This window comes from Somniosus microcephalus, chromosome 1 (genome assembly GCF_052327205.1).
Source record: "Somniosus microcephalus isolate GS21.2 chromosome 1, FLI_Smic_1.0, whole genome shotgun sequence".
Classification (NCBI taxonomy): domain Eukaryota; kingdom Metazoa; phylum Chordata; class Chondrichthyes; order Squaliformes; family Somniosidae; genus Somniosus; species Somniosus microcephalus.
The window spans coordinates 197,482,371-197,507,224 of record NC_140987.1 but is presented as its reverse complement, the minus strand read 5'-3'; the positions used below and the strand labels follow the sequence as shown (position 1 = coordinate 197,507,224).

Sequence of the window (24,854 nt, the reverse complement as noted above, 5' to 3'; positions counted from 1 at the left end):
CTGCAGGCTACTGCAATATTGGGCAGCCCGGCCAGCCTCCAGGTCGAAGAAAGAAGTTCTATTGGGGGAGTGGGGGGAAACCTGGATATTTGATGGGGGTAGCTGGTGCGGCAGCAGCCCAGGCTGGATCACTGGAGCCTGAAGGGGCCACTTTGCCTAAGCCAACAGCTGATAGTGGTCGGAGAGTGCACAGTGTATGCTCCACCATGTCCTGTCCAAAATGGGAAACTGGGCTCCTATTGACGTCACAGGACCCCACTTTCCATTTTAAATGGGCTTTGTTTTTTATTCATTCATGGGATGTGGGCGTCGCTGGCAAGGCCAGCATCTATTACCACCTGCCTCCAGTAAATTTTCACCTTCCCCACATGGGTGGTGCAGATTTCCCCCTGTTGCAGAACCCGTCTGATTTTCATTCCGTAGAAATCAGTTGAAAGAAATAGAGTGGCTTCTGCAATAGGCAGGTGATAGATTCAGCCAGATTATTGCCCACGCAGTGTAAATTAAAATTTAACCTAAATTTAACTAAGACCCTTAGCTCCCTCCTAACTTATTCTTTCCCAGGGCCTCATAACTGGGAACTTTTTGTAACTTTTCCTTGTTTTCTACCTCCAAGATGGCCACTCCACTTCCTATTCAACTTTTCCTGGATTGGTTACAACAGGGCGGCACAGCTTATGCATATCTCCAAAAATGTTATCAAGTTGCTCCTTCGTTGATTGACTGGGAAATATACAAAGTGGCCTTTGCTCCAGTCATCTTTCTTTCATCTCACTCTTCCCAATCCCTCTCGACCCTGAGTGTGATTTGAACTTCCAGGAGGAAGTTTCTTAGCTGATTCGTAACAATGTATCTGTAGGGCCGTGTGTGAGTTCTGAAGGATTGCAGTTACAATTACCTGATGTTTTCAAGAAAAGCCAAAAAAGATGATCTTTTTTTTCTCCTTTGGCAGGTGTTCCCTCAACAGGTGCAGCTATTATTGATAGCCAGGGATACGAAGCTGTTCTTACAGTGGAGGCCAGCGATGAGCCACATGGGGTAGTGAAGTTTGCTCTGTCATCTCAAACTGTTTCCATTCAGGAAGGAAATAAAACCATTCAGCTGTTTGTCAGTAGGGAATTTGGATCCCTAGGTAACAAAATATTGATTAGAACAACGTTAAATTATATATTTCAGATAGATGTGAAATGAGACGAGAGAACTTGGTAGTTTGTTTCCTTTTTGTATTATGATGTGAATTAGTCAGACATTATAATGATCAAGCTAAGCCACACACAAATAAGGAGCCAAACCTTGCTCCCAGTGATTTTGTACTCGTACAGGGGTATAAATGGCAGTACATTTCCAACTTAATGGAAATCTCCCGATTGTTAAACTCTCTGATCACTCATATAACATTGCATCAGTTAATAATCTTTAATCCTATAGAGTAGGAATCCGAAACATGTTGAGGTAATGGAAGTATGTGAGGTGGAACTTCCACCCACTGTTATGAACTGTCAATGACTCCATCACAAATCCCAGGGAAGGATCATTTGAATATTCAGGTCGGGTTCCCGCACTTATCATGGTACAGCAAAAGCACCCACCTCACTGAAGCAGCGTTTCTTGAATCATCACCATGCTACTCCAAGAGAGGGAACCCAAAGCCCGGATTGAGACAAAGACAATTAGCTTCATAATTTATTTGAATCCCCTGGGGGCACAGAGGGGCAACTTTATTAAGGTAATTGGCCCACAATGGGACCTACACCTGTTTTTAGCAGGCGTAGGTCTTACTGGGCCTATCGGGTCCTGTGGTTAGAATTTCTGGGGCTGCTTGGAATGCTGTGACTCACTTACAACTGCCAGAGCATCCTAGTAGGAATGGGTAAAGCAATCGTCCCCCTCTCCTGGAGTGGAATTCCTTGGTGTATCTTCAGTTATAGCTCCTACACCAGCGTTTCTCCCCAGTTGCGCCAACCTTCTCTGGAGTTATATTTTTAACAATAGTGTGAATATTGTTCAGTGTTGTTGTATAAAATAATGCAATTCTATTTGATATTTGTCTCAAAGACCAGAACAGTTAATTCTATGTCCCTGAAATTATGCAGCAGAATAATAGAGGAGCACTTAATATATTCACTGAAATGCTCTCTACTATGTTCAGTGTTAATCTGTTTATAAAATAATAGAAAGAGGAATTTCAGATGAATATGTTAAGAGTTTGTACCACTAGTAACCTACAGCGTAACTTTAACCTATGTATTGTGGAATACCAAATGGATTTATGTGATTGTTGATGAAAAAAGCCAATATACTAAATTGAGCCTGGCAACGTTGTTGGCACATGAAGGCTTCAAGATATCAAATTTAATTTAAGTTAATGATAAGTCAAAGGAGCCAAGAATTTTATGGGAGCCTTTAAAAGTAGATATGCAATGTTTCTCTCAATTTTCCTACCCCAGAAAACATTGAATCAGCTGCCCGTTACACATCTCACTGATTTTCATTTCTACTGAAGTCAATGGGAATGGCAATTGGGAGAGATATATAACAAGTAAAAACACATCAAAGATAGGCTTACAACACGCACAAGAAAAGACAGCACAGCTGCTCCAATGAGCCTGTCCTGTTCTGGCAAGGTGTAATTTTCACACACTATCATCACATCTACCAGCACACCCCCCCCGCCCCCTCCCAGCCTGACCCGGTACAGTTATGCAATCTTCTAGGAAAGGCAACAAAAGAGGAAAATAAATTACGCCAATTTAGGAAAAAAATGGAAAATTCCTCTCTGAAACCTGAAGGTGATCAGCAAGCTCCCATTAGGCCTTGAATATCCACGATGTCAGTTACGCCGTTGTTGCGCTGGAATGTTACCTAAAGAAATTGCAATTAAATTTGAATTCTTAATACTTTGAAATATACCGTGTTCCTACATTTTCTGTGCTGTCTCCTTGTTTTGCATAATATTTTCTTTTATTATGTAGGTGCGATTAACATCACTTTTGAGACAGTTCAAGGGTCTTTGCTACCTCTAAACCTAATTGAGCAGTCACTGGCTGAGCCTGGTCTCGATTTTCTGTCTGTGTCTGATTTTGTTGTTATGGAGGAAGGGGAAGCCACTACTGCCATAAATGTCACTATTTTAGAGGTAAATCAGAATTCTATCTGGAGAACTTACTTTTTGTAGTATGGCATACCATGTGACCTTCTTAACTGTCTTCTGGGATCATAAGTACAGAGCTGCTACAGCAGAGAATATGGTGACTTATGTACGAAAGTGACTTTGTAAGATAAATAGTAACTCAGGAACATAGGGACTGGAGTAGGACGTTCAGCCTTCCAGCCTGTTCCGCCATTTAATTAGATCATGGCTGATCTGTACCTCAATTCCATTTCTCCACCTTTGATACATATCCTTTGATACCCTTACCTAATAAAGATTTGTTGATCTCAGTCTTGAAAATTTCAATTGATCCAGCATCCACAGCCTTTTGGGAAGAGAATTCTACATTTCCACTACCATTTGTGTGAAAAAGTGCTGCCTGATTTCACTCCTCAATGGCCTAGCTCTAATTTTTAAGATTGTGCACCCTTGTTCTAGATTACCCCACCAGCTTCTATGTATCTACTCATATCGAATCCTTATATCATTTTAAACACCTCAACCAGATCACTCAAACTGAAGGGAATACAAGCCAAATTTATGCAATCTGTACTTTAATAATTGAACCCTTTAAGCCCTGGTATAATTCTGGTGAATCTGCACTGCACCTCCTCCAAGGTCAATATATCCTTCCTGAGGTGTGGTGCTCAGAACTGAACTCCAGATGGGGTCTGACCAAGGCTCTGTAGAACTGAAGTATAACTTTCTCCCTTTTGTATTCCAATCCTCCCCTTTGTTTTGTCACATTTTAATTGCAAAAAAAGCATGGAATGAAAATCAGACAGGTTCTATAACAGGTGGGTAAATGGCGCCACCAGATTACTGCCATTCGGTGAGCAATAGTATTTACCCCCAGCCATGAAATTTTCTGTGAGAGGAACTCCAGCCCAAAGATGAGAATCCCAACCACAGTACTGTATTATATCCAGATAAAGAGACACTCAAACTGAAATCCTTCAATATAATATATAGAAATCTACCATTGTAAGCCTCAAAATTATTATCAGTAATAGTTATTCAAATTCCTATCTCAACTAATTTGATGATGACATTAACCTATCTAATTTCAATAGGTTATTGTCTCCATAAGTATAGCAAAGAGAGGAATTTGAAGCTAACATTGCTGACAGTAATTTTGTACTTTAGTTTTCTTAGTTGTTAATGTGATAAGGTGCTAAATAATGGTCTTGAAGTGCCATCCAATGAGGCTTTGAGCTTTTAGTATTTACCCTGGTTGCCATAGTTAGATTCTCGAGGAATATGAACAAATGAAAAAGCTGTTGGTCCATCAAGCCGGCCCCATATTGCCAAGGTGCAACCTACACACACCATGAGAGACAAAACACAGAGAAAATAAACCTTAGGCCAACTTAGGGGGAAAAGAACTCTGAGAAATTCCTCTCTAACCCCCGAAGGCGATTAAACAAGTTCCCGGAGACCATAGTGACTGGGAGATGCATCCCCCAATACCCCACCTACCTTCTATACATAGTGATGTCAGCTATAATCAGGAACCTATCCAGCACCCTTTTGAATGTTTTCAGCAAATCTGTACAAGCCAACAAATTGTTCTATAGGTCGGCGACCTTAATGGGACTGCTGCCAGCTGCTTGGGAAAAGGCAAGTTTTTTTGTTTTAATTTATTTTTGTGGGTCCAGGAGAGCGTGGATGGGTCATAGCCACTGGTATTCCTGTCCATTCCCAACTAGTGAGCAGCCTGTGAACACCTGGAGCAATGCTTGTCGGTCTGATGTAAATAAGGGCCCTCCCTCAAAATAGCTTGGGCCTCTCAGCAGAGACTTTGAGCAGGCAATGCAATCACACCACCTGCCACCTACCTGAAGTATTACCCAAATTTAAAACTGATTTCTGTATCTTTAATGTTCCCTTCTAGCAGCTTGCTTTTGATCAGTCAAGTTAATGGGCCTGTAAGTTCCCGGTTCTGACCTATTGCCCTTTTTAAATATATATATCATCAAATCACAGGAGCCATGTCACCACGATTTTTTTCAGTGCCTTTTTGTGATTTGCAACATATGTAGAATATATATTATGTAATTTTGTGAGTAATCTGACTTTAGAGCAGATATATAGTTGCATTTGTCTGTTGTATTGAAATGTGTCTTTTGCAGGATGAAATTCCTGAATTGCAGGAGTTCTTCCTTGTGAATTTGACATCTGTGGAGCTCATCCTACATGATTTGACCCTCTTCCCTCCTAGACTGGGTGTGTATTCTGTGTTTATATACCTGCATATTTAATTGTTTAATATAACAAAATTGACTCCCCTGATCAATGATGTTTTAAAATATGTGAATATGCTCTCTAATCCTCTGGGGGCTCCTTGGTCAACCTGTGATCCTATTCTGAACTGGGTTTCACTCCTATGCTGTGTGCCAGATTGGTTCCTACAGTTACCCTCTCCAAACTGTTCTTTTGCTGGTTCCGACAGTTACCATCTCCAAACTGTTCTTTTGCTGGTTCCTACAGTTATCATCTCCAAACTGTTCTTTTGCTGGTTTCTACAGTTACCATCTCCAAACTGTTCTTTTGCTGGTTCCTACAGTTACCATCTCCAAACTGTTCTTTTGCTTCTCCTGTTTGTCACTGAATTAGACTCAATCTCTCAATGACTCCTGCCTAGAGGCTCTTTCCTCTGTTAATTTAGGTCCTTAGATAATGAACTGATTTTTTTCTCACCTGCCCCTACCCTAATTCACTTCCTTGCCATCTCTTGATCTCCACCAATAAACCATAAAATCTAAACTTTCCCTATTTGTCCTTTCACACACACTTAGGCTGCTGCTCTGTATCCAATCTCTTGTCTCCCATTTTTCCTTTCCAGCCATCTCCAGGTCCCACTCTCCTCAGCCAACCATACCTCCTTTCTCCACTTGTATTTTCAGCGCCCTCTTCTATTTTTATCTTTTGAAATTCATTCAATCAGTCATTCACTTCTGGTTTTAAAGGTTTGGTTTTAATTTCCAGATGCTGCAGGTCAAGTTTCCCAGATAATTGTTGATGCAAATGATGGTGTAAAAGGAATCATTCAATGGCAAAGCATTAAGTAAGTTTTTAATCAAGAATATCAACATAATTAAGTGTGCTTGGTTTTTTCAAAGCTTCTATTTACTGTATTATGTAATGTGTTGCAAAATCTTAGTGATTGTCAAACAGAATCACAGCGTGAGCCAATTTTGGAGCAAAGACTGTCTTGTGTTTGACACCCAAGGGGTTTCTTAAAATTGGCCTACTTCTAATATACTGTGGTGATTGCAGATAGAAAACAAGAACATGAGAATGTATGGAATGAGAAAAGGACACCAGCCCATCTCCCTTCCACAGATCACGTACCCTATCAGATTGTAACCACTCATGATGGAAGGTTCTTAATTACACTGATTTCATAAAAGTAATCAGTACCTATCCATCTCCCAACACCTCCGGCAGCCACAGTAAAAGAGGAAATAACAGGGCAGATTTTCCTGCCACTGCAGTGGTTCAAGGAGAAGGGGCAACTAGGGATGGGCAATAAATGCAACCTTGCCAGCATGTCCCAGATCCTGAAAACAAATTTTATAATTTGTTACTTTTCTATTAACTTTGCTGATAAAAGCTTCACATAAAGAGGAAACTTTTAGTGAATCATCAGTAAATATGCCCAAATTTTATCCTTTTAATTCAACCTTTTAAAAGTCATATGTGAAACTTCATCAGTTGCATTCTGAAGGTTGAAGTAAATATACTCGTGCCTTGCAGCGATAATTGACTAGTTACTTGGACACATTCCCCTCACTTTACTTAGAAAGGAAGGTGAATGGATTTGTTACACAGCACCATCTGCTCAGTTTGGTTCCAGTGATTAGATTTTATAATTTAAAGCCAACACATCAGTTCTCTGTTTAATTCCTGGAGCCAATACTATTTTAATTTGAACCATTTTAGCTGTATTGGTCCAGTTAAATTATTTACATTCAATTGTGATTAAAATACACAATTTCTAGAACTGTTCTGTCGAAACATTTTGTTACCTCATGGATAAGTTTTTCTTTTTCTTTTTCTTCAAGTTTTGACGTGAATGAAACCACTGAAAACCTAACCTTGGTGATATATCGAGATAGGGGCACCTATGGGAATGTATCACTATTTTACTACCCCCAGAATTTAGAAGCTCAACTGGGATGGGATTTCAATGTGACACCAATGGTAAGAAGTAATTTTGCAATTAAGTTTCAAATTTTGGGCATGAATAATTGATTTTTTATATGTTAGGATAGATTTTCTTCTGTCCTGTGCCGACGGAATTGGCATTGCCCAGGCACAGGGCAAAGGGAAAAGTGAGGGAGACGCATTAGCTGGAATTTCCTGGATCGCCATGCAGACATTATTCCGAAATTTACATCAGTTTCTGCTTGTTGATGGGACCTTGCACCAACTTTCCTGTGGAGCTCATTTGCCTAAGGCATAATGTAAAAACGAGCCTGAAAGTGCAAAATCAGCGATAGAACCTTGCGTTCTAATTTCTATATTTGAAATGGCTGAACAGAAGCTTAAATTAATGGTTGTTTTAGTCATGTCCCGATAAACGTGATAAAAACCATACAACTGTATCCGAACATTTTTACTCCATTGTATATTTATTTCAGTAAACAGACTTGTTAATAAATTAAGGAAACCCAAATGTGAATTTTTAGAAACCAGATTTGAATAGTAACTACAACTGGACCACATGGTTTCTTACAACCACTTTTATAATTGTATTGCTGAATTGGGCCTGTATTTATTTATTTTGACATATATTTGCAAAATCTCTCCTATCCAATGCATCAATCTCTATTTTAGCAAATCACATAATAACGATTCCAAGAATTCAGCAGTTGTTTTTCAGTTATTTACAAAGCATAAGTGGCAGAATGAAACTTAATTCACCACAATTCTTTAGAGATGACACATGTGCACTAATACAGTGGAGAATTTTCTGGATCTTACAATTTATGCATTCACGCTGAAGTGCTCTTGCAGAGAGCCAGCACAGGCTCGACGGGCCGAATGGCTTCCTTCTGTGCTGTAACCATTCTATGATTCTAAATTGAATGCTCATTTAAATAGGTTGATGGCGCATTGGAGGGGCACTTGAAAAAGTATTTGAATCTCTAGGGCAGACACTGCAGTTTCTATTTATTGGTTAATATTATTTATATAGAAGGAAATAAAAATGCTATTTTTAATAAAAGAAGCATCAATAGTTCTAAAAGTGTCTCTTGCCTGAAAAAATTAAAGCTTCAGACCTGAAAAATACAGTTAAGTTAAGCTAATATCAAGTGGTTTCTTCGGATCCTGCAGCGCCTAACTTTCTGAGTAATTCTGTGTAAATCTATGACAGTGCACTACTGGCATAAATGCAGGAAACTCGCATGAGCTAGTCTTTTGCATGGGAAACGGAGCTATGTAAATTAGTGGTGGAGGGTTTCAGCAGCCTCACAATTTCCTAAGGTTTCCTCCAGTGATGCAAGTTAGTCTGTGATTGTAGTAGGTGTATGCCCAGCTCTGTTATTACAGTGAAGTGGAAGAGGGCATTCCTGGCTTCCTACCTCATTCTCCAATGGATCCAACTGTTGGGCTCCCCCATGTAGGAATGCCTCCGAAGTTGGCGTTAGAGCCTTCTCCCAGATCCCCATTGGCAGAGATCTTGAGGGCAGAGTGATGACTTTTTACTGTCAGCAGTGAGGAAGATAGTGATAGACTTCAAGAAGACATAGACAGGCTGGTGAAATAGGTGGGCAAGTGGCAGATGAAATTTAATGCAGAAAAGTGCGAAGTGATAAATTTTGGTAGGAATAATGAGGAGAGGCGATACAAACTAAAGGGGTTGCATGAACAGAGAGACATGGGGTATATGTGCACAAATCTTTGAAGGTGGCAGGGCAGGTTGAGAAAATGGTTAAAAAAGCACACGGGATCCTGGGCTTCATAAATAGAGGCATAGAGTATAAAAGTAAGGAAGTCATGATGAACCTTTATAAAACACTGGTTCAGCCTCAACTGGAATATTGTGTCCAATTCTGGGCACCACACTTTAGGAACGATGTGGAGGCCTTAGAGAGGGTGCAGAAAAGATTTACAAGAATGATTCCAGGGATGAGGGACTTCAGTTATGTGGATAGACTAGAGAAGCTGGGGTTGTTCTCCTTGGAGCAGAGAAGGTTGAGAGGAGATTTGATAGAGGTGTTCAAAATCATGAGGGTCTAGACAGAGGGAAACTGTTCCCATTGGCGGAAGGGTCGAGAACCAGAGGACACAGATTTAAGGTGATTGGCAAAAGAATCAAAGGCGACATGAGGAAAAACCTTTTTACGCAGCGAGTGGTTATGATTTGGAATGCACTGCCTGAAAGGGTGGTGGAGGCAGACTCAATTGTGGCTTTCAAAAGGGAATTGGGTAAGTACCTGAAGGAAAAATATTTGCAGGGCTGCGGGGAAAGGTCAGGGAAGTGGGATTAGCTGAAGTGGTCTTGCAGAGAGCCGGCACGGTCTCGATGGGCCGAATGGCCTCCTTCTGTGCTGTAACCATTCTATGATTCTATGATAAGTTCCTGGATGTTTTGAAGGATTTGAGGCCTTTTATCTGTTGCCGCACAGCCAGGGAGTGGGTTTGCCCATGGAACCATTTGAATGACCTGGGGGAGGAAAAGCTTGAGTAGTTGTCTCCATATACTGAATGGGCAACCATAGAGGAAAAAAAATACCCTCTTGTGTTCATAGTGTCAATAGACTTGCCATCTGATAAAAATATATAAACCCTCCTGAACAAAAATATGAAGAATAGTGTTTAAAAATACTGCAATTAAACACTAAGGTGCAGAAGATGCAAATTTTTTCTACTTTAGAAATCATTGGCCTGGATTTTGCTCTCAGCGGCGAAGGAAGGTCTTTTGCCGTTCGCCTCGTGCACAGTTGCCCAGAGACTTTTTGCGGGCTTGTCAGTGGAGATTTCTACTAATCTGGCACCTGATCCAGTGCAGCTCCCTCTAACGGGATCTGTGACGTCTGTGAGCAGGGAAAGAAACAGCGAGGCTGTTCAGCCAATCAGAATAAAGTATCCTCACTGAGACATGCAGACTGCAAACCAGGAAGTAAAAAACAGTAAATATAAATTACAATTAAATTATTGCAACAGATTGGGACATACAGTTGGGATTATGGGAGAGAGATAAGAGAAAAACTTTAAAAATTATTTTAAGTTTAAAAATTCTGCAACTTTAATTTTCTTCTGAGGGACTGAGACTCCATACGCATGTAACTGCATATGTGCAGATGCCAGAAGTTGCTGTCAGATTTACCCTGTAATAATGACGAGTGCTGATAGCCTCGCCGTTATTATTCTAGCAAAATCCGGGCCATTATTGAAGTCAACTTGTTTCTGTTCAAGAGTATCATCTATGAATCAAATAGATGGATGCATCTATATTTCCTCCTATTGGATTTGTTATTCACAAATATAATTTCACTCAACAGATACTGGTCAATCAGCCACATGTCTGTGGTGATGCTCAATTTTACACTTCTCAAGCACCTTAAGCTGCTTAACCAGCTGAAATGAATTAAAATTCACAAATTCAGCATTTTACTTGACCAAATGTAACAAATGCAGAGTTCTGTTAGGAAATTTTCATATAACCTGATTTACGTTCTCCTTCAACTAAATACCAGGACCCTACACCCGACTCTGCTGGCAGCTGTTATCTGACTGTTGCTAATAGCCTTCAGTGTACCCACTGCCATGACCACTACACAGCTAACTCAACATGAAAGCTCTCAGAAAACCCCCAGTGAGCGGTTGCATACCGAATGTCAGCCCACACATTGACATCCCTATTGTCAGGAAATTCTATTTGTTTTCTATTGAGACGCTGCAGGTGATCTTAACACTGTGTGGTAATTTGTTTTTCTTGATTTGCAGACTATTTTTTTCGGTGATGGGGAAAGATACAAATATGTTGAGGTTGCAATTTTTGATGATGATATTCCAGAAGGGGATGAGGATTTCCAGCTGATTCTCACTAATCCCTCTTTAGGACTAGAACTAGGGGAAAGAACCACAGGTAACAAAAAGAATATCTGCTGCACAAATGACTAGAGACTATGGGATTTAGTAGGTCAATGCACCAAAACAGAATTGTTATCCTTTAAATATGTACATATGGATTTTAATCCATTCTGCAGGTGGAAGAATATTTGGGGTGATTTTCATCCTGCTGTCATTCATGCCTAACAATAAGAAAGCAACAGGCATAGTAGCTGGAGGAAATGTAATGGACATAGTGTACTTGGTTTTAAGGAACGCCTTTGACAAGAACCACATGGAAACTTATTAGAGACGATTAATGAATACAGAATTAGGAAAGGATAGCAAATTTGATTAAAAATTGGTTAGAAGGGAGAGAACAGAAAGTAGGGCCTAGAAATTCAGTTGGTAGCACCAGCCGCTAGCGCCTTAAGAGGGCGATAAGTGGGGCGCAAAGCGGCTAGCGCCCGGGTGCGGCGCGATCTGCGCCTCTCGCGAACTTGAGTGAAGATTTAGCGGCGGCGCAAAACCGCAACGCCCGCTCAGCTGCGCGTGCAGATCCTGATGTCATTTCATGGTGCAATGCCCTTGGTGCGCCCCGAACCGGAACTTCAGTTGCGCCCCCCTTCTTTCCGCCTGGCGCTCGCAGTGACTGGTTGAGTGGAACGGTTCCCAGTCGTTGTGGGGCTGGGGGGGCGCTATTTAAAGGGGACTCTTCCTGCATTCTTTGTGGCAGCCATTTTGTTCCACTCCTTCTGTGAGAGAGAGAGATTTGGAAAGAGACAAAGGGAGAGAGCTTTCTGCTTTGACTCAGCGCTCGCACAGGTACTTCTGGCTTCAGCCCAGAGCTTTGCAGTTGGATTGATTTTTCAGTGCCATAGCCTTGAGGGCCACATATAATGGGGGCTGCAATGGGTGGAAACGTTGGGTTTCTGCATTGCATTGAAAGGGCTCAGAGACGCCGAGAGAGAGTGCCAATCATGGCCAGACAGAGAAGGGCCAACAGGCATCAGCACAGGAGGCCTTACCCTCCCAGGGTATACCGCCAGCACTTCTCCTACCTCAACATGTCTGAGGAGCAGTGCATTCGGAGGCTTCGATTCAGAAGGGAGGTGGTCACTGAGATCTGCCACCTGCTTCAGAGAGATCTGCGGCCTCAGCTGAGGAGCAGGATGTCACTGTTGGTGGCAGTGAAGGTGACAATGGCTCTTAACTTCTATGCCACCGACTCCTTCCAATCCGCTACTGGGGACATTGTCAATGTCTCCCAGTTCGCGGTGCATTGCTGCATCCGCCAGGTCACGAATGCCCTCTTCAGAAGGAGACGTCAGTACATTTCCTTCCCCATGACCCTGGACAAGCAGCAAGACCGCGCAATGGGATTTGCAAGAATAGCGGGCTTCCCCATGGTGCAGGGCACCATTGACTGCACGCATGTGGCTTTACGGGCGCCTCTAGAAAATGCCGAGGATTACCGCAACCGGAAGGGGTACCATTCGCTGAACATGCAGTTGGTGTGTGACCACAGGCAGCTCATACTAGCTGTCAATGCCCGCTTTCCAGGCAGCAGCCATGACGCCTTCATCCTGCGCCAGACTTCAGTGGCAGACATTTTCGAAGCCCCGGTTCACCCAGAAGTCTGGCTTCTCGGGGACAAGGGCTATCGTTTGTGCACCTGGCTGATGACCCCGCTCCGTGCGCCCACCACCCCTGCTGAAGAACGATACAATGACAGCCATCAAGTGACCAGGAACATCATTGAGCACACGATCGGCGTGCTGAAGCAACGGTTCCGCTGTCTGGACCATTCCGGGGGAGCCCTACAGTACTCGCCTGAGCGAGTCTCCCATTTCGTTGTAGTGTGCTGCATGCTGCACAACCTGGCTATCCTCAGGACTCAGCCACTGCCAGCAGACATTAGAGCACCACCAGAGGAGGAGGAGGAGGAGGAGCACCAAGACGGGAGGGAGGCACAAAGTGCAAGGGCCGTCCGTCGGCGGCTTATTGCAAGTCGGTTCTAGGCCCCCTCTCAGGGAATGGCTTGTGCCAGTGAAAGAACATGAATGGACCCGCTCCGCAAACCCTGAGGCGGTCAAGGCAACAAATAGTTCAAAGTGCAAACATGCACAATCTGAATAAAGACAATTTTTTATTTAACAAACTCTGAGACCTTCCTGCATGACAAACAAATACAGAGAAACCCCCCAAAAAACAGTCAGACACATAACTGGCTCTCACAACCTGGAGACAATGAACAAAACAGTCAAACAAAAATGACCATGATCCTCGGCCTTCATAAAAAACAAACACAACATCGTCGGCCTTCATATAAACAAACACAACATCGTCGGCCTTCATAAAAAACCAACACAATATCGTCGACCTTCATAAAAAAACAAACACAACATCGTCGGCCTTCATAAAAAACAAACACAACATCGTCGGCCTTCATAAAAAACAAACACAACATCGTCGGCCTTCAGAAAAAACAAACACAACATCGTCGGCCTTCAGAAAAAACAAACACAACATATTGCCACACCTCCTACTTTTCGGCCTGCGAGGGTGATCTGCCTCGCTTACGGGATTGGCCCCTTCCTGCCCTGCAGCTCCTCCGCAATGAGACCCCAGTGGCTGCAGCAAGGCTGGGGGAAGGCTGCTGAGGGTCAGATAGTGAGTTGGCAGATGCCCTTGGGGGATGGCCTGGACCAGCTCTGGGCCTGGAGGGCCCGGCTGCTGACTGCTCCAACTCTGCTTGGGGGGCAGCAGTCTGTCCTACGAGTGGTGGCAGCTGCAGTGGAGGAGTGACAGTGTTGGCAGCAGGAATGCTGCCAACCTGACAGAGCACAGGCACTCCCTGGTCGGACGAGGCACTCGCACGGGCCAGCACTGAAGCATGCGCAGCAATCTGCTGAAGGACAGACTGCTGGGCTGCTGCGGTGTGGCGAGGGCCCCGGCGATTCCTGGCCGATCCAGCGAGGGTAGCAGCAGTTAGTGCTCGCGTGTCCCTGATCTGTGGTTGCATCAGACCAGCCAGTGACTGCATGGCACGACTAAGCACTTGGCTGGAAGCCGCATGTGTTGCAGCGATGTCCTGCTGACTCCTGGCCTGTGCTGCCCTGAAGTCCTGCAGACTCCTGGCCTGTGATGCAGCGACGTCCTGCTGACTCCTGGCCTGTGCTGCCCCGAATTCCTCGACACTCCTAGCCTGTGCTCCCCCGAAATCCTGGACACTCCTTGCCAGTGACTCTATGCAGTCAGGCATCCTTGCCACTGCAACCATGAGCTCAATGTGCCTGCGCTCAGCCTGGGCGCCCATTTCACCAAGGAGCCGCACCTCCTCTGCGCTCACTGTAGCAGGACTGGAGGCCGCACTCACCCTCTGGGGAGAAGGCCGCCGAGCTTCCCTACCCCTCCCGCGTTGCTGCAGCCCGCTGGGTCCCGGAGCTTCACCCTCCTCAGACCCTTCCCCCCTGCTCCCCTCCAGGGAAGACGTGTCCCCATCATGGCCATGGGCTGCCTCGGCTGAGGGTGGCACTGATGGTCCGGCTTCCTCTTCCTCCTCCTCGCCTTCCGATTCACTCACAGTGCCAGCTTGAGGGCCCGCCTCCTCACCTGGCGAATCAGCATCTGAAAGCAGGGAGGCACAAGAGTTGCTTTAGAGTGAGGACAGGGCGGCAGCGAGGGAGGCATGAGTGCTGCTATGCACTGCATTGGTTCGAGAGTGGCAAAGAATGCTGGTGTGAGGCACAAGTGGAAAGAGAGAGGTCAAAAAGGTGATGATCTTACCATTGCTGTCCAGAACGGGGTCGGCATCTCCAGTGGCGACGGGGCCAATCAGCCAGCCTGCCATGATTCACTCCACTCGCTGCTCCGGGTCGCTGAGGTCTTTAAGTTCAGCACGGCCTCCCCCAGTCCGTTGCTGCTGCCTCCTATTGTGGGCCAGCTTGCCCTGCAAGAGAAAGGACAGGCTCTGAGTACAGTGTGAAGCCCTGATCTTGCCTGCACTGCCTCCCATGGTGGCATAGCCCTGACAGTGTCAAGCCCTCATCTTGCCTGCACTGCCTCCCATGGTGGAATAGCCCTGACAGTGTCAAGCCCTGATCTTGCCTGCACTGCCTCCTATGGTGGAATAGCCCTGACAGTGTCAAGCCCTGATCTTGCCTGCACTGCCTGCCATGGTGGAATAGCCCTGACAGTGTCAAGCCCTCATCTTGCCTGCACTGCCTCCCATGGTGGAATAGCCCTGACAGTGTCAAGCCCTCATCTTGCCTGCACTGCCTCCCATGGTGGAATAGCCCTGACAATGTCAAACCCTCATCTTGCCTGCACTGCCTCCCATGGTGGAATAGCCCTGACAGTGTGTAAAGTGGTGATTGTGCATGTGATTTTCATGCGAGTCCCATAGGTGTTGGATGAGGGCTGGGCATTGGGTCTTTCAGGACCCTTTGGCCATAAAGTGAGGTGCACATGCAGGGATGAAGAGGATACTGGAAAGGGTACTCACCCTGACAACCTGAGTGAGGTCGCTGAACTTCTTTCTACATTGCGTTGGTATCCTGGGGACCATGCTGCTGGAGGTCACTCTGTGTGCCACCTCCCTCCAAGCTTTTCTATATTCGCTGGGCAGCGGCCTCCTGCCACTGTCAGGAAAGAGGATAGGTCGCTTGCGCTCCACTGCGCCAACCAGAACCTTCAGGGCACCCTCACTGAAGCGCTGCGCTCGCTCCCTAGCCTTCTCCATGGTCGTGGGCATAGCGTTGTCGAAGCAGGTCTGTCAGAAAGATAATCAACAATTGATGACTGGTAAATAACACAGACAGCACATACAATAAATTAAAGCATTATAATAAGAATGCCCTCGGGTTAAAATCATGCTGTACAATATTCAGAGTGATTATTTGCAAGGTCTATGGAGCGGACACCATCCTGCCCCCACCGGAAATGTGCTTTTGGACCCGATATTATGGCTGTGCGTGCGCACCGGAGGTTCCAAACACGCATGGCACCTAGCCGCAGGCTGTAGCGTCAATCACGCTTTCCTCCCTGTGGAGAATGTTGGGATCGGAGGGGGAGAGAGGAGAAGGAATCGGAATGGGGGGTAGAGAGAGACGCGGGAGCTGGAGGTGGCGGGCAGTGGGGGCAAAGGAGAGGGGGATCGGAGGAGAGGAGAGGAGCTCGGAGGGGGGCAGAGAAGAGGAACTTGGAGGGGGGAAAGGAGAGGAGCTCGGAGGAGTGAGAAGAGAGGAGCTCGGAGAGGGAATCAGAGGGGGAAGAGAAGGTCAGGTGCTCGGGGGGAAGAGCACTAACTGGGTATGTGAGAAGAACGTGATCCACGTCGAAAGGTGGGGGTGGGGGGAGAATGAGTGCAAGAATGTGATCCAGATGGGAAGACTGATCACATTCTACCCCCTCCTGTTAGATGTGGATCACGTTCTTCCAACCGGATGAATTTGTGAATCCCTTCTCGCACACTGAGCAGGTGAACGGCCTCATCCCAGTGTGAACTCGCTGGTGTGCTAGCAGTTTGTTGGAACGAGTGAATCTCTTTCCACACACAGAACAGGGAAATAGCCTCTCTCCAGTGTGAACACGCTGGTGTATGATCAGAATCCCGGAGCTTTTAAAGTTCTTCCCACAGAACAGAACATTTAAACGGTCTTTCATCAGTGTGAACTCGCTGGTGTGTCAGCAGGTTGGATGTCTGAGTGAATCCCTTTCCACACATGGAGCAGGTGAACGGACTGTCCCTAGTATGACTGCGCCAATGAACTTTCAACGTAGATGGGGAACTGAATCCCTTCCCACCCCATACACACGCACTCCATACACAAATGTACCCCACATACATACCCACAGGCATACCCTGCACATGCACGTACCACACACACGCATACGCAGATGCAGCCACACATGCAGCCACACACGTACTCGCACTCATTTAAAATAAACAGGTTAACATCTTTCTTGAAATAATGGATATTGAAATTTCATGCACAATTTTTGTAACCAGTATTGCACAGCATGTTTTCTACTGTTAATCAATTTGAGAATTTTCTCAGTTGTTTTTTCTAGTATTGGAGTTGGAAATATACAGACAATTAATTTTGATAGATGTTCTATGTTGAACCACTTGCAGATCCTTAGAGGGATTATGGCATAACATTTTTGGGGAGGATGTCTTAACCCAACTGGACAATGCTTACAACATACTTTTGTTATTACAGCCACAATAACCATCTTTGCCAATGATGATGGACATGGGATTCTGTCATTGAACAACACTGAGCACTTTTTCCTTATGGAGCCAACTGCCCTTGGTTTATCACAGAGCGTTGCAGCTCTGCACATTGTACGAGACCCACCACTGGGGACATTTGGAATAGTCACTGTTCAGTACATTGTCACAAGTATGAATGGATCAGACCCTTTGCTGGACCTGAAACCTACACAAGGTTTTATTGTACTGGAAGATGGTATGAGAATGAAGGTAAAATACTTTTAAAAGTGTATATAAAAATAGATTTAGTAATAATTCAGAATAATCTTTCTGCAGTTTACTTACATTGTTATTCACACAACATAAACGAATTGTGCTTACATTTGCTATTCAGCAGAAAAGTTAAACAGATGAAAAATCAAACCCAGCTTGAACTTCTGATCTAACCTGTAACGTATAACTATACAATGTGTTATTATTTTGATGTGTGTTTGAAGTAAAAGTAAACTGTCTCAAGCAGAAAATAAAATCTATGTGAACTGCAGTGATTCAAACATTTTGGGCTAAAACTATTAAAAAGAACAAAGAACAAGGAAAGTAAATAAATAAATTGTGTTGGTTACATTGTGAAATTACAGACTTAAAAAAATTTAAAGAAAGTTTAAAAGTCAAAAAGAATTGAAAGGGATTGAAAGGCTAAATAGTCAGATGTATTATGATAAAATCTTAATAGTTGGCATGACTGAGGTAGGCACATCTAACAAATAACCTGAGAACATGTATCAGAAAATACTGGCACATTAATCAAGGAAGGTTTGCCTTTTTGGCAGAAACCAACATTAGTCTATTATTCTGGATTATCCGACAGTAAATCTAAAATGTTTATCTCAGGACACTGGGGTATTTGAAGAGTGATCTTCGAATTGATAGCAAGAGCCTGAATTGTACTGCAACAGGAAGAGAAACGGATCCTTAGGATATCTAAGCAAGGATGTTTTTTTTTATATACTAAGCGTTAATGTTAGGGTACATAATTTTGGATTAGATACGGAAAGTCCATCTGTAGATAGCATTTGATGTCGGGCAGAAATTCCTTCCCAAACGCGTGAGTACGGAAGGGGTACTCACGCGTCTGGCCGGAGGAAATGCTGGTTTTCAGCATGCACAGCGCATGCGCTGAAAACCGGCATTTCCTCTCCTCTAACTCAAGAGGTGAAGAGGCTAGCGCGTGCGCTGTAGGGGGCAGCGTGTGCGTCTTGGATTTCCTCTGTTTTGGGGGATTTGCGCATGTGTAAAGGCCTCCGGTCTTTATGCTTGTAAAAAGCACACGTAAGTATTTATTTTTACAGGTAAGTGGTGTTTTAGTGCAATTTAGAATTTTTTTCCCACAGGTTTATTATTTTAAAGAATCTACAATAAGGTAAGTTTAGTTTTAGACCCTTTTTATTAAAAATTTATTTTTTTCAAAAAAAAAAATTATTGTTTAAATTATTTTTTAAAACTTATTTATACTTAATTTAATGATTGGGATGTTTTAAAAATTTTATTTAAAGTTTAAGTAGTGTTTTGGGGTGCAGTACTTCTCATGAGTTTGACAGTTCTTACTCTCAAACTTATGAATGAAGTTTCCCCTCCCCTGATTGGCTGAACAGTGCTCACCTGATCCCAGCCGGCACATCGCACTAACTACGCCACTGGGTCAGGTTAGCACAGCGCGCCGACATCAGAACCTGGCCACTGAAAGGAAATCCACTGCGGGCCAGGTTTCAGATGTCGGCGCGCAGGGTGAGCGCACATCGGGGGCTTGCACGCGCGGCAAGCCCCCGACACCAAGTTCTGGGCCACTATTAACTTCTATCACTTCGGCAGTTGGCTGGTTGGTTTAGCTCAGTTCAATGCTCCATCTAGTGGGCTATTTGAGTACTGGCATAAGTCATACATAGCACTGTTGTACCAATTTATAAGTAACTATATATATTGAGTGCTTCTTACACCATATTCGACTATAGATGGTACGTTGTTTGCTTGAATCCATACTTTAGATGTTGTCATTTGATTTTTTTCCCCCAGATTCTGCAGATTTCTGCTATCTTGGATGAAGAGGCAGAGATGGATGAGCAGTTCTTGGTTACTTTGTTTGGCCCTACTGGAGGGGCTAGACTGGGAGAGAAAGTACAGACCCTGATAACGGTCCTTCAGAATCAGGCACCATTAGGACTTTTTAGTATCTTTCCAATAGAAAACAGGTCAGAAAAATATAACATGTTAATATAATAATTTACATTGGTTATTTTTTTTTAAAATTACATTGGTTATTAAGGATAACTTTGGGACCATTCAATAATTATAGCAGTAGAATGAGTTCACAACCCAAAGGATAATGATTTGAAATCTCAGCCTCAATTTGCATTTGGTATATTTGTCATCTAACTAACAAACATTTTCTAGAATTAACCAGTTAGTATGTAACAAAGTTTGTGTGAAAACAGTCATTACCCTAACTCGTCAGTATTGCTAGGGGTGGGCTAATTATGCTGGACCAAAATTGACTCTGTAGCGAAATAATTATTTTGATATATTTTTTAAACTCACCCTTGCTTGCAGGTTGCTTGTGCAGCATACAACCTTTACCCATCCAAAATAAGGCAGTTTATTAACGATTAATAATAGTGTATTATGCAGTTCTAAAGGGAGGTTTAATTTATATGGTAAAACCTAATCATTTAAATGCAGGCAAATGGCAAAACCACTGCCTTGAAGAAAACGCTTACAGTAATTCAACTTCTGATGTTCAGTATTTGAATTTAAGGAACACTAAGTAGATTGAAATGTAATTAGTGAGTAAACACAGCTGTTTCTGCCCAAAATAAACGGAGCACTTAAAACGCTATAATTGGCAACATTGAAATTGGCGTTAATGCAAATGGTAATGGTTCGCTTTTTGGCTGATATAAGCGACTGCCCATTTTAAATATGGATGTTTAAGTGGTGGAGTCTATAATGGGATTTTCCTAAAAATTTGCAAGTAATTGATGATGGTCTGAGTCTCTTAGAACAACCCAATTTCACAGAGTAGAATCAATTACCTCAGTGTCAGTCCTTTTCTATGAGACTATATACCAGCATTTCAGCTCTTAGAACTACTAACAATAACAGAGACCCTATTTTAAAGAAATGAGGCACAAATTTAATGAATTATTAACACACAGCAGATTTTGTTCTTATCAAGCTCTTGCAAGGAATCAGGTAAAGGTGCAGCATAGTTCATCTGAATAATTACTGGCTGGTTGAATTAAATTCAGAAAAATAAGGTGTGTATGGAAAGTGGTAATGAACTGTACCTACTCTAGGGAAATCTAGTTTAAAATTCCCAAATGTCCGAGGTAATTTTTATTAAGTTGATGATCAGATTAACAAAGTCCTTGACAAACCCCTTAGTTCAAAAAATACTACGCCGTACCAGATAAAGGACTTTCAACCAAACTGGGGTATGTTCTGTGAGTTTCAGCTTTAATAACTCACTAAGTGGCTGTTCATCATGTGAAAGCCTTGATAGTAAGTGTCACTAGGCTATTTGACTGTGGAGGGCATTACAACTGAGTTCAATTTTGCTCTCACCCAATATCCATCTCTCACACTCACAGGTGCATTCACACACATGTGCACTCAAACACGCACACACTTTAGGGTTCACTGGCTAATAGTCAGGAGCAGGAACTCTGGTGGATATATTCCCTTTCCCTCCATAGTGCAGAACACCTGAGGCCAATTCTGGTTCCCCAACAACTACTCCGACATCAGCTAACCCAGCACATACCACAACACAACATCAGGCTGAGTAATACACCAGCTTTCCTCCACGGCCTTTGTGTGGGGTGGGGGCAAACCTTCATATTTACAATGTAGACTTGCACTTCAACTATTTAATCTTTGAAATTGGAATGTTTTAAATCTTTGTTGTTTTATTTAGGACTCGCTCAGTGGGTCTGGAGGAAGGCACTAGGACTTTATACTTAAAGGTTTCTCGAAGTAATGGTTTGGAGAATAGAGTCACTGTGGAATGGGAGACGCAGGCTGGAACGGCATATGGAATAAGTAAGTTGTATTTTTAGAACTGTTATGTAGTGACCCAAAGAAAATTTGCTACAAAAGGTTAAATATAATTCTAATGTAATAGATAAAGGGGGAGAAATTCACTATCGCCCTGTTTGGGGGGCTAATTTTTAAAAGTTTGAAAAGTAAGCAGCAGGTGCTAACGATTTCAAACTTTTGAAAAATTTGTCGTTTGCATTCCAAGCAGGAAGTGGAGTGCTAAATCAAGTGCTCCACTTCCTTCTTGGAGCGCAATCAGCAGCAGGCGGGGCGGAGACTTCAGCAGCGATGCACACTGGGCACGTTCAAAGGCTCCTTCCCTCCCTTAAAGGGACGGGCCATTGCTGCAGGCTGTGCAATATAAAAAGTACCTACCTGAACCACCAAGGCAGCCGTGATCCCGCGCGATCAGCCCGACACTCAAGCAGAGTGCCGGGCTGATCGATCTCGGGCAGGAACCAGTGGAAAAAAACTGGAACAAGAAAGGTACGTTTTTTTTTACTTACCTCGGCCACCTTGCCTTTAATCATCGCCCCCAAAGCGGCTGCCCGCCCGATGCATGCCTCCTGCAGCTGTCAGTGTTTTCGACTGGCGCTGCTGCAGGGGGCGGAAGTCAATTTCGAGTCCACGATGCGCACGCCAATGATGTCACAATCTCTGGGCGAAGGAGATCGGGGCAAAACGCTGTAGCACTACCGCAAAACTCCCACTGAATATGGCGGGAGTAGATGTCAGCACCGCGCCCAGCCACAAAGCCATTTGCTCCCCATTAACGTCCCATTTCGCCTCCAAAACCTTTAACTGGCCGCATTAGTCGAGAAAGTATGCAATACCAATAACAGATAAACAGATTTTATATGAACACATTGGGCCTGAATTTGTAGTCGGAGGCTTCCCACAAGCGGATACCTCTGAACCACAATAAAACTACGAACCAACTGATGGTCCTGGATCCATGGAGACATGCACTTCTGGACTTCCAGGTGTACGCCTTCGCGAAGGCCCACGTATCCCAGGGGTGCACGCGGTTCGCAAGCGCCCCTGGGATCACGTGGGCTGGCCCAACCAATCAGAAAGGGGGATTCCCATTATGCTTATGGAGATTCCGTTTACGTACGGAATCCCCATAAGCTTAATAGGAATCACCCAAAAAATACATGTACACAACACTGAAATAAAAAATTACATGTTTAAAATGAATTAAAATACAATTTAATTAAAACAGAAATTTCATTTTTTTTTAAATTTAACATTTTTCAAGCGGCCAAAAATAACACAAACAGGGTTTTGATTGTTAAAATGATTTAAAAAAAATTATTTTAATATTTATTTTCACCCTAACGCGTAAGAGTTTCATGGACATTCGCTGGGCTGTATTTGGGCAAATAGCCCAAATCTCCGCCAGCGAATGTCCATTTCCCGGGGATGCGGAGGAGTATCACATGCATAAACCCGGAACTTACAAGGCACGCTTGTCTGCGTACTGCGTACACAATCATAGGCCCCTGAAAATCCGGGCCATTAAATATTTGTACAGTAATAGCGTGGCCTAATATCTAGGGTATTGTATTTTTATTTTTTGTTACTTTATTTTATATTTTATCTCCTTCACTGTTCTGAATCTTCCTATACCATGTATCATTGCTTGATTGAGAACTTAGGGCGCTAACATTTTTCCTGCTCTTTGACAATGTTGTTTTAGAACCAGCCACTAAAGCTGGTTGGGCTAGCTTGCTGAGTTACATCCTATTGCTCAATGCGAGGGTAAACATAAGAACATAAGACATAGGAGCAGGAGTAGGTCATTTGGCCCCTCGAGCCTGCTCCGCCACTCAACAAGATCATGGCTGATCTGATCTTGGCCTCAACTCCACTTCCCTGCTCACTCCCCATAACCCTTGACTCCCTTACCATTCAAAAATCTGTCTATCGCTACCTTAAATATATTCAATGACTCAGCCTCCGCAGCTCTCTGGGGAAGAGAATTCCAAAGATTCACGATGCTCTGAGAGAAGAAATTCCTCCTCATTTCCGATTTAAAAGGGTGCCCCTTTATTCTGAAACTATGCCCCCTAGTTCTAGATTCCCCCACGAGGGGAAACAACCTCTCTGCATCTACCCTGTCAAGTCCCTTCAGAATCTTATATGTTTCAATAAGATCCCCTCTCATTCTTCTAAACTCCAATGAGTATAGGCCCAACCTGCTCAACCTTTTTTTTATAAGTCAACCCCTTCATCTCCGGAATCAACCTCGTGAACCTTCTCTGAACTGCCTCCAATGTAAGTATATCCTTCCTTAAATAAGGAGACCAAAACTGTACGCAGTACTCCAGGTGTGATCTCACGAGGACTTCCCTACTTTTACATTCCATTCCCTTTGCAATAAAGGCCAACATTCCATTTGCCTTCCTAATTACTTGCTGTACTTGCATGCTAACTTTTTGTGATTCATGTACAAGGACCCCCAGATCCCTCTGTACCTCAGCATTTTGTAATTTCTCCCCATTTAAATAATCATTTGCTTTTTTATTTTTCTGACCAAAGTGGTTAACCTCGCATTTTCCCACATTATACTGCATCTGCCAGATTTCTGCCCACTCACTTAGCCTATCTATATCCCTTTGGAGATTCTTTGCGTCCTCCACACAATTTGTTTTCCCACCTATCTTTGTATCATCAGCAAATTTGGCTACATTACACTCAGTCCCTTCATCCAAGTCATTATTATAGATTGTAAATAGTTGAGGCCCCAGCACTGATCCCTGTGGCACCCCACTAGTTACAGTTTGCCAACCTGAAAATGACCCATTTATCCCGACTCTCTGTTTTCTGTTAGTTAGCCAATCCTCTATCCATGCTAATATATTACCCCCAACCCTGTGAGCTCTTATCTTGTGCAGTAACCTTTTATGTGGCACCTTATCGAATGCCTTCTGGAAATTCAAATACACCACATCTACTGGTTCCCCTTTATCCACTCTGCTCGTTACATCCTCAAAGAACTCCAGCAAATTTGTCAAACATGATTTCCCTTTCATAAAACCATGCTGACTCTGCTAGACTATATTATGATTTTCTAAATGTCCTGCTATCAATTCCTTAATGATGGACTCTAGCATTTTCCCAATGACAGATGTTAGGCTAACTGGTCTTTCTTAAATAGGGGTGTTACATTTGCGGTTTTCCAGTTTGCTGGGACCTCCCCAGAATCCAGGGAATTTTGGTAGATTACAACCAATGCATCCAATATCTCTGCAGTCACCTCTTTTAAGACCCTAGGATGCAGGCCATCGGGTCCAGGAGACTTGTCCACCTTCAGTCCCATTA

The 24,854-nt window shown here is 43.6% G+C and overlaps 1 protein-coding gene across 6 annotated transcripts in view; it reads left to right on the top strand.

The window, feature by feature from the left end:
• Window positions 1–24,854, top strand: part of adgrv1 (adhesion G protein-coupled receptor V1) — a 986,427-nt gene that overhangs the window by 315,724 nt on the left and 645,849 nt on the right. For all 6 annotated transcript variants that reach the window (XR_015078534.1, XM_085989059.1, XM_085989068.1 and 3 more), the window contains 9 exons: window positions 953–1,132; window positions 2,973–3,136; window positions 5,284–5,377; window positions 6,140–6,218; window positions 7,219–7,357; window positions 11,111–11,252; window positions 17,443–17,705; window positions 19,506–19,681; window positions 21,406–21,530. Coding sequence is in view for 5 of the 6 variants with exons in the window: in XM_085989059.1 (XP_085845185.1) it covers window positions 953–1,132; window positions 2,973–3,136; window positions 5,284–5,377; window positions 6,140–6,218; window positions 7,219–7,357; window positions 11,111–11,252; window positions 17,443–17,705; window positions 19,506–19,681; window positions 21,406–21,530 (1,362 nt within the window). In the remaining variant the exon portion in view is untranslated. The remainder of the gene's footprint in view (window positions 1–952; window positions 1,133–2,972; window positions 3,137–5,283; window positions 5,378–6,139; window positions 6,219–7,218; window positions 7,358–11,110; window positions 11,253–17,442; window positions 17,706–19,505; window positions 19,682–21,405; window positions 21,531–24,854) is intronic.